The 9,076-nt window shown below is 56.7% G+C and overlaps 1 protein-coding gene across 1 annotated transcript in view; it reads left to right on the top strand.

Annotated features, from left to right (window-relative positions):
* The window catches only part of TYK2 (tyrosine kinase 2), a gene marked incomplete at its 3' end in the record, with an annotated part of 19,230 nt that extends 10,202 nt beyond the window's left edge, over nucleotides 1-9,028 (top strand). Inside the window, exons 8-22 of the mRNA XM_041414557.1 lie at nucleotides 655-778; nucleotides 880-1,072; nucleotides 1,148-1,254; nucleotides 1,913-2,089; nucleotides 2,866-2,953; nucleotides 3,025-3,152; nucleotides 4,173-4,308; nucleotides 4,776-4,927; nucleotides 5,007-5,157; nucleotides 6,628-6,725; nucleotides 6,995-7,187; nucleotides 7,342-7,460; nucleotides 8,458-8,630; nucleotides 8,704-8,821; nucleotides 8,918-9,028. Coding sequence (XP_041270491.1) covers nucleotides 655-778; nucleotides 880-1,072; nucleotides 1,148-1,254; nucleotides 1,913-2,089; nucleotides 2,866-2,953; nucleotides 3,025-3,152; nucleotides 4,173-4,308; nucleotides 4,776-4,927; nucleotides 5,007-5,157; nucleotides 6,628-6,725; nucleotides 6,995-7,187; nucleotides 7,342-7,460; nucleotides 8,458-8,630; nucleotides 8,704-8,821; nucleotides 8,918-9,028 — 2,068 coding nt within the window. The remainder of the gene's footprint in view (nucleotides 1-654; nucleotides 779-879; nucleotides 1,073-1,147; nucleotides 1,255-1,912; nucleotides 2,090-2,865; nucleotides 2,954-3,024; nucleotides 3,153-4,172; nucleotides 4,309-4,775; nucleotides 4,928-5,006; nucleotides 5,158-6,627; nucleotides 6,726-6,994; nucleotides 7,188-7,341; nucleotides 7,461-8,457; nucleotides 8,631-8,703; nucleotides 8,822-8,917) is intronic.
* Between the last annotated feature and the right edge of the window lie 48 nt (nucleotides 9,029-9,076).

A 9,076-nucleotide genomic window follows, 5' to 3' on the forward strand; every position in this document is an offset into this window, starting at 1 on the left:
TCCATTCCCTGTCCTTTGGGTCCATTCCATGTCCTTTGGGTTCATCCCAGTCCATTCCATGTCCTTTGGGTTCATCCCAATCCATTCCATGTCCTTTGGGTCCATCCCAGTCCATTCCATGTCCTTTGGGTCCATCCCAGTCCATTCCCTGTCCTTTGGGTCCATCCCAGTCCATTCCATGTCCTTTGGGTCCATCCCAATCCATTCCATGTCCTTTGGGTCCATTCCATGTCCTTTGGGTTCATCCCAGTCCATTCCCTGTCCTTTGGGTCCATTCCATGTCCTTTGGGTTCATCCCAGTCCATTCCATGTCCTTTGGGTCCATCCTAATCCATTCCATGTCCTTTGGGTCCATCCCAATCCATTCCATGTCCTTTGGGTCCATCCCAATCCATTCCATGTCCTTTGGGTTCATCCCAATCCATTCCATATCCTTTGGGTCCATCCCAGTCCATTCCATGTCCTTTGGGTCCATCCCAATCCATTCCCTGTCCTTTGGGTCCATCCCAATCCATTCCCTTTCCTCAGGGCTCATCCCAGTCCATTCCATGTCCTTTGGGTCCATCCCAATCCATTCCCTGTCCTTTGGAACCATCCCAATCCATTGCCTGCCCTCAGGGGTCATCCCATCCATCCCTTCCCTCCCTTTTCCAGGGAGGAGTTTGTTTTTGCCAAGCTGCGCCGGGAGGAGCCGGAGGAAGGGCTCTACATCCTCCGCTGGAGCGTGCTGGATTTCAACCGCATGATCCTGTCCGTGCTCAAGAGGAGCCACCAGCAGGTAGGGACGCGGTTCCCAGCACGGGATTCCCGGGAATTGAGAGCTCTGGAATGACCTGGGAGCCTCGTGGCTTTGGCTCCTGCCTCTCCCGGCTTTTCCAGGCTCCGGGGATGCCGGGAGCCTTCAAGTACCGGCAGTTCCGGATCCAGAAGAAGGGAGACTCCTTCGTGCTGGAGGGCTGGGATCGGGAGTTCCCCTCCCTGCGGGAGCTCCTGGACGTGCTCAAGGGCTGCACCCTCAAATCCGGCGAGGAGAACTTCACGGTGAAGAGGTGCTGCCCGCCCAAGCCGGGAGGTAGGGACCGGGATCCTCCGGGACCGGGAGCCGGCGGATCCGGGAGCTCACGGGGCCCGCTCCCTCCTTTCCCAGAGATCTCGGACCTGCTGATCACAAGGAAGGTGAAGGACAACGGGAAGCAGATCCTGAACCTCACCCAGCTCAGCTTCCACCAGATCCGCAAGAACGAGATCACCCAGGTGCTGCTTTCCTGGGATTTTCAGTGCTCAGATTCCCAGGATCCAGGGGGGAGGTGGAGGAATCCACTCTGCTTTCCTGGGATTTTCAGTGCTCAGATTCCCAGGATCCAGGGGGGAGGTGGAGGAATCCACTCTGCTTTCCTGGGATTTTCAGTGCTCAGATTCCCAGGATCCAGGGGAGCAGGTGGAAGGATCCACTCTGCTTTCCTGGGATTTTCAGTGCTCAGATTCCCGGGATCCAGGGGGGGAGGTGGAGGAATCCACTCTGCTTTCCTGGGATTTTCAGTGCTCAGATTCCCGGGATCCAGGGCAGGAGGTGGAAGGATCCACTCTGATTTCCTGGGATTCTTGGGGATGGAGGAACTTGCTCTGCCTTCCTGGAATCCATGGAATGGTGGATGAATCCTCTCTGCTTTCCGGGGATTCTCTGCCTTCCAGGGATCCCCTCCAGATCCCAGGATCCTCCCACACTACCAGGGCAGCCAGCAGGATGGATTTGCTGTTTCATCCCTTCCCTTTCCAAGGAAAAGGGAGGGAAAAATCTCCCTGGAAGCGGCTTTCTCCCACACTGGGAGGCGGGGGGAATGCGGGGAGGGATCCAGGTGAGGATTCCCACCTTCCCAGGGTCCAACAGCTCCTGCTTTTCCCATTTTCCCAGCGAGCCCACCTGGGCCAGGGCACCCGGACCAACATCTACGACGGGGTCCTGAGCGTCTGCGGGAATTCCGGGAACGACGACGAGGCCGAGTACTTCTCCACGGAGCAGAACAACAACGGGCGGGAGATGCGCGTGGTGCTCAAAGTGCTGGACCCCAGCCACAGGGACATCGCCCTGGTGAGCCCTTCCCGGGCTGGGAGAGCTGGGATTGGGCTGGGAGAGGGATCCGGGGCTGGGGTGTGACCCCAGAAGGGCTGGAATGTGGCCCAGGGAGTTGGAGTGTGGATCCAAAGGCTGGAATTCAGCTCCAAAAGGGCTGGAATTTGGCTCCAGGGGCTGGAAAGTGGATCCAAGGGCTGGAATAAGAATCCGGGCGTTGGAATAAGGATCCAGGGGCTGGAGTGTGGATCCATGAAGGCTGGAATTCCTCCTGGCTTTTGGTTCTGGAATTTGGCTCCCAGAGGGCTAGGATGGGGATCCCAGAGGGCTGGAATTTGGCTCCCAAGGGGCTAGGATGGGGATCCCAGAGGGCTGGGATGGGGCTCCCAGAGTTGGGATGGTGTAAAATAACAGGATACGGCTCCAAGGGGCAGGGATGGGACTCCCAAGGGGCTGGGATGGGCTCCCAAAGCTGGGATGGGGCTCCCAAGGAGCTAGATTTTGGCTCCCAAGGGGCTGGGAAGGGCTCCCAAAGCCGGGATGGGGCTCCCAAAGAGCTGGGATGGTGTAAAATAACAGGATACGGCTCCAAGGGGCAGGGATGGGGCTCCCAGAGGGCTGGAATTTGGCTCCCAAGGGGCAGGGATGGGCTCCCAAAGCTGGGATGGGGCTCCCAAGGGGCTGGGATGGGCTCCCAAAGCTGGGATGGGGCTCCCAAAGCCGGGATGGGGCTCTGTGAGCTCCCACCCCCCGGGACCCCCGGGACCCCGCTGCCACGGCCACTGTCCCCGCAGGCGTTCTTCGAGAGCGCCAGCCTGATGTCGCAGGTGTCCCACGTGCACCTGGCCTTCGTGCACGGCGTCTGCGTGCGCGGCTCCGAGAGTGAGTCCAGCAGCACCCCCCGCCCCGTTCCCCGCCCCCGCCCCGTGGGATCATCCCGGTTTTCCCCGCAGACATCATGGTGGAGGAGTTTGTGGAGCACGGGCCCCTGGACGTGCTGCTGCGCAAGGAGAAGGGCAGGATCTCCGTGGGGTGGAAGATCACCGTGGCCAAACAGCTGGGGAGTGCCTTGAGCTACCTGGTAACTCCAGCTGGGAATGCCCTGATGCTGAGCCTAACCCTGAGCCTGAGCCTGAGCCTAACCCTGAGCCTAAACCTGACCCTAACCCTAACCCATAACCCTAACCCCTAACCCTAACCCTAGCCCTAACCCTGAGCCTAAACCTCACCCTAACCCATAACCCTAACCCTAACCCCTAACCCTAACACTAACCCATAACCCTAACCCCTAATCCTAACCCTAGCCCTAACCCAGACCCTAACCCTAACCCAGACCCTAACCCTAACCCTAACCCTAACCCTGACCCTGACCCTGACCCTGACCCTGACCCTAATCATAACCCTAACCCTAATCATAACCCTAACTCTAACCCTAACCCCTAACCCCTGACCCTAACCCTAACCCAGACCCTAACCCTGACCCTGACCCTGACCCTGACCCTGACCCTGACCCTTCCCTCCTTTTCCCAGGGAATGATCACATTTTTAGGGTCATTCCGCCCTTCCTGCCGCCCGTCCTCGCTCCCTCTCCCCTGTTCCGGGGATTCCAGTCCTCCCTGGATTCATTTTGGGAAAAGCAAGGGATGAGGATGGGATTCTGAGCAGGGGATTGGGAATGGGGCTGGAAAATCCCATTTATTGTTTTATTCCCTGTTTTGAGTTGGTCTCGGAGCAAAATCCCAAGAGAGGGAGGTGAAATTCCAGCCAGGAATTCCAGTTTTTAGTTTTATTTTCCAGAGGCTTCACCTTGCCCTGTGGGGTTGCTGGGATTTTTCCCAATATTTATTTTTTCTGGGATTGTTTCCCAGTATTCACTTTTTATTTGGGATCTGTTGGAATTTGCTATTGGGAAAATGAACACTGGAAAATTATTATGGGGAAAATTATTACAGGAATTTTTTTAACGGGGAAAATGTATTATTGGGAAATAATTAATTATGAGAAAACTGTAAAATATTTTTAAAAAATAAACAATCATGGATTTTTTTTTTTTTTTTTTAAATTTCCCAATAATTTTTCCCTTTCCCTCTGCTTTTCCCAGGAGGATAAGAACCTGGTGCACGGGAATGTGTGTGCCAAGAACATCCTGCTGGCCAGGAAGGGGCTGGAGGACGGATCCGTGCCCTTCGTGAAGCTCAGCGACCCCGGGGTCAGCTTCACCGTGCTCTCCCGGGAAGGTACGGGATTCCCAGGGGCAAAATCCAGATTATTTTTCCCCCCTTTCCCTAATAATTCCCATAGGTTGTGGCCAGAGCTCTTTTCACAGATTATTCCCAACCTTTCCAACCTGAATTTTCCCAATATTTGGCATTTTAATACGGGAATTCCACCTGGTTTGGTCCCCAAGCTGCTGTCAGGGACGATCCCACCCCATTCCAGTGCCTGGGATGCTTTACCACGGGCTTTCCCATATTTTATCCCTTTAAAATCCCAAATTTTATATCTTTAACATTCCATATTTTATGCCTTTAATATTCCATATTTTTCTACTTAATATCCCGTACTTAACAATCCGTATTTAATATTTTAACCCTTCACCTTTAACGTTTTACGCGTAACAGACCAACACCCCAAACACGCCATCGCCCCCAATAACTAATGAAAGGGCACATTTCATACTTTCCTGGTGGGATGTCCCCCTCAGAGCGCGTGGACAGGATTCCCTGGATCGCCCCGGAATGCATCCGGGATGTCGGGAACCTCAGCACGGCCTCGGACAAGTGGAGTTTTGGGACAACGCTCCTGGAAATCTGCTTCGACGCCGACGTCCCGCTGAAGGAGCGCACTCCCTCCGAGGTGATTCCCGCTGTTTTCCCTGCTTGGGGCCGGATTTGGGGGTCGGGTTTGGAGTTTTTCCCCGTGTTTTTCCCCGCAGAAGGAGCGTTTCTACGAGAAGAGGCACCGGCTGCCGGAGCCTTCCTGCCGGGAATTGGCCTCGCTGATCTCCCGGTGCCTCAACTACACCCCGGTGGAGCGGCCGTCCTTCCGCACCGTGCTGAGGGAGCTGACCCGGCTGCAGCCGCACCGGGAGGGCGGGAAAAGGGGGAAATTCCGGGGAAAAATCCCGGCTTTCTGTGGGGAAAAGGAGTGTGAGGGAGCTGACCCGGCTGCAGCCGCACCGGGAGGGCGGGAAAAGGGGGAAATTCCGGGGAAAAATCCCGGCTTTCTGTGGGGAAAAGGGGTGTGAGGGAGCTCACCGGGCTGCAGCCGCACCGTGAGGGTGGGGAAAAAGGGGGAAATGCCGGAGAAAACGGGGCAAAATCCCGGGATTCTGTGGGGAAAAGGGGTGTGAGGGAGCTCACCCGGCTGCAGCCGCACCGTGAGGGTGGGAAACACGGGGAAATTCCGGGGAAAACGGGGCAAAATCCCGGGATTCTGTGGGGAAAAGGGGTGTGAGGGAGCTCACCCGGCTGCAGCCGCACCGTGAGGGTGGGAAACACGGGGAAATTCCGGGGAAAACGGGGCAAAATCCCGGGATTCTGTGGGGAAAAGGGGCGTGAGGGAGCCGACCTGGCTGCAGCCGCACCGTGAGGGCGGGAAAAAGGGGGAAATTCCGGGGAAAACGGGGCAAAATCCCGGGATTCTGTCGGGAAAAGGGGTGTGAGGGAGCTCACCCGGCTGCAGCCGCACCGTGAGGGTGGGAAAAACGGGGAAATTCCGGGGAAAAATCCCGGGATTCTGTGGGGAAAAGGGGTCTGAGGGAGCTCACCCGGCTGCAGCCGCACCGCGAGGGGCGGGAATGGGGCAAAATCCCGAGGTTTTGTGGGGGAAAGGGGCGTGAGGAGCTCACCCATTTCCATCCGCTCCGTGAGGGGGCGGAACGGGAAGAAATCCTGGGGAAACGGGAGAAAATCCCGAGGGAACGGGGAAAAATCCCGGTGTTTTGAGGGGGAAATCCCGGGGAAACGGGGATGAGGGTGCTGGACCGGGGAATGGGGGAAATCCCAGGATTCTGTGGGGAAAAGGAGTGTGAGGGAGCTGACCCGGCGGCAGCCGCTCCGTGAGGGGGGGGAAAGGGGGGAAATTCCGGGGAAAACGGGGAAAAATCCCGGGATTCTGTGGGGAAAAGGAGTGTGAGGGAGCTGACCCGGCGGCAGCCGCTCCGTGAGGGGGGGGAAAGGGGGGAAATTCCGGGGAAAACGGGGAAAAATCCCGGGATTCTGTGGGGAAAAGGAGTGTGAGGGAGCTGACCCGGCGGCAGCCGCTCCGTGAGGGGGGGGAAAGGGGGGAAATTCCGGGGAAAACGGGGAAAAATCCCGGGATTCTGTGGGGAAAAGGGGCGTGAGGGAGCCGACCCGGCGGCAGCTGCTCCGTGAGGGTGGGAAAAGGGGGAAATTCCGGGGAAATGGAGAAAAATCCCGGGATTCTGTGGGGAAAAGGGGCGTGAGGGAGCCGACCCGGCTGCAGCCGCACCGTGAGGGCGGGAACGGGAAAATCCGGGGGTTTTTTGGGGAAAAGGGGAAAAGGGGCAAAGGAACACCCAGGGTCCCTCGCAGACCTCGTGGACGTCACGTCGGTGAATCCCGACTTCCCGGTGTCGGATCCCACCGTCTTCCAGAAGCGGTACCTGAAGAAAATCCGGGAGCTGGGGGAGGTCAGTGGCGTCCTGAGGTCTGGAATTCTGGGGAAGCCGGGCAGGCTCCTCTCCCTGTCTTGATCCGAAATTCCATTCTTTAACATCTTTTCCCTGGGGATTTCCCTGGCTGGACCCATAATTCCATGCTTTAATCCTTATTTTCATATTTTAACCTATTTTCCCTGCTGATTTTTCCCTCCATTTCTGAACTTTGTTGACCCCCCCTCTGGATCCTCCCAGCAAACCTCCTTTCCCTGCCCAAATCCTGAAAATGTATCATTCTCCAGGGCCACTTTGGGAAGGTGAGCCTGTGCTGCTACGACCCCACCAACGACGGCACCGGGGAGATGGTGGCGGTGAAATCCCTGAAATCTGGGAGCAGCCCCCAGCTCCTGAGCTCCTGGAAGAGGGAAATCCAGATCCTGAAGACCCTGTACCACGAGAACATCGTCAAGTACAAGGGCTGCTGCAGCGAGCAGGGTGAGGCAGAAACCCCCTGGGATTTTCCACTGGATCAGCCACAGAGAGCTTAAAAAAACCCCAATTCCCACTATTTTTTGGCTGGGAATCGCTGTCCTGGCAGGAATTTGGGGGCTCTCGGGGTGGTCCCCACCTCCCCACGTGTCTCTTGCAGGGGACAAGGTGGTGCAGCTGATCATGGAGTACGTCCCGCTGGGAAGCCTCCGGGAATTCCTGCCCAAGCACCCCCTGAGCCTGTCCCACCTCCTGCTCTTCGCCCAGCAGATCTGCGAGGTGAGCCTGGAATGGGGCTGGATCCCGAAAAAACGGGATGATTCCCCAAAAAAATGGGGTTTTACGACGCAAAAACGGGGGTTACAGCCCCAAAATGCAGCTGAATTGACAAAAAAATGGGGTGGAGCCTTTGGAAATGGGGCTGAATTCCCAAAATGTGGCTGAATTCCCAAAATGTGGGGGAGGACGCTTTGGAAATGGGGCTGAATTCCCAAAATGTGGCTGAATTCCCAAAATATGAGGGTGGACGCTTTGGAAATGGGGCTGAATTCCCAAAATGTGGCTGAATTCCCAAAATATGAGGGTGGGCGCTTTGGAAATGTGGCTGGATTCCCAAAATGTGGCTGAATTCCCAAAATATGGGGGTGGACGCTTTGGAAATGGGGCTGAATTCCAAAAATGTGGCTGAATTCCCAAAATATGGGGATGGGTGCTTTGGAAGTGGGGCTGAATTCCCAAAAATGGGGATGAACCCCTCAAAAATGGCACTGCCACCTCAAAGTGAGGCTGAACTCCCAAAAACAAGCTAGAATTCCCCCCAAAAATGTGGAAACACAGGAGTCCCAACCAAAAACAAGCTAGAATTCCCCCCAAAAATGGGGAAACACAGGAGTGCCCACCCTCAAATGGGGCTGAATTCCCAAAAACAAGCTAGAATTCCCCCCAAAAATGGGGAAACACAGGAGTGCCCACCCTCAAATGGGGCTGAATTCCCAAAAACAAGCTAGAATTCCCCCCAAAAATGGGGAAACACAGGAGTGCCCACCCTCAAATGGGGCTGAATTCCCAAAAACAAGCTAGAATTCCCCCCAAAAATGGGGAAACACAGGAGTGCCCACCCTCAAATGGGGCTGAATTCCCAAAACCGCGGCCGATTCCAAAAGCAGCGGGGATGAACCCCCAAAAACACCTCCCGGCTCCCCCAGCAACGCCTCCAAACCCCCCAAAACCTCTTCCAGCCCTCCCGAATCCAGCTGTAATTTGGTTTTTCCCCCAGGGCATGGCCTACCTGCACTCCCTGCACTACATCCACCGGGACCTGGCGGCCAGGAACGTGCTGCTGGAGAACGAGCACGTGGTGAAGATCGGCGATTTCGGGCTGGCCAAGGCCGTGCCCGAGGGCCGCGAGTACTACCGGGTGCGGGAGGACGGCGACAGCCCCGTGTTCTGGTGAGGGATGCCGGGGCCCCGGGCGCGCCGCGGCGGCGCTGCCGGCACCCCGTGCCACGCCGAACCGTTCCAGGTACGCCCCGGAGTGCCTCAAGGAGTGCAAGTTCTACTACGCCTCGGACGTTTGGTCTTTTGGGGTGACCCTCTACGAGCTCCTGACGCGCTGCGACGCCGGGAGCAGCCCCCCGGTTGTGAGTGGCGATTCCGGGGGGGGTTTGGGGTTGAAATCAGGGTTTTTCCCCTCCTCTCATGTTTTTGGGGTTTTTTTTTATTTCCTCCACTGATAGAAATTCTTGGAGATGATCGGGGCCACGCAGGGGCAGATGACGGTGCTGAGGCTGATCGAGCTCCTGGAGAGGGGGAAGAGGCTGCCCGTGCCCAGGGATTGTCCCTGCGAGGTGGGAAATGGGGAAAAGGGGGGGGAATGGGGAGGGAAGGAGGAAAAG

The sequence above is a fragment of the Onychostruthus taczanowskii genome, unplaced genomic scaffold, assembly GCF_017590055.1.
Source record: "Onychostruthus taczanowskii isolate IOZ18803 unplaced genomic scaffold, ASM1759005v1 scaffold458, whole genome shotgun sequence".
In the NCBI taxonomy this organism is placed as follows: Eukaryota; Metazoa; Chordata; class Aves; order Passeriformes; family Passeridae; genus Onychostruthus; species Onychostruthus taczanowskii.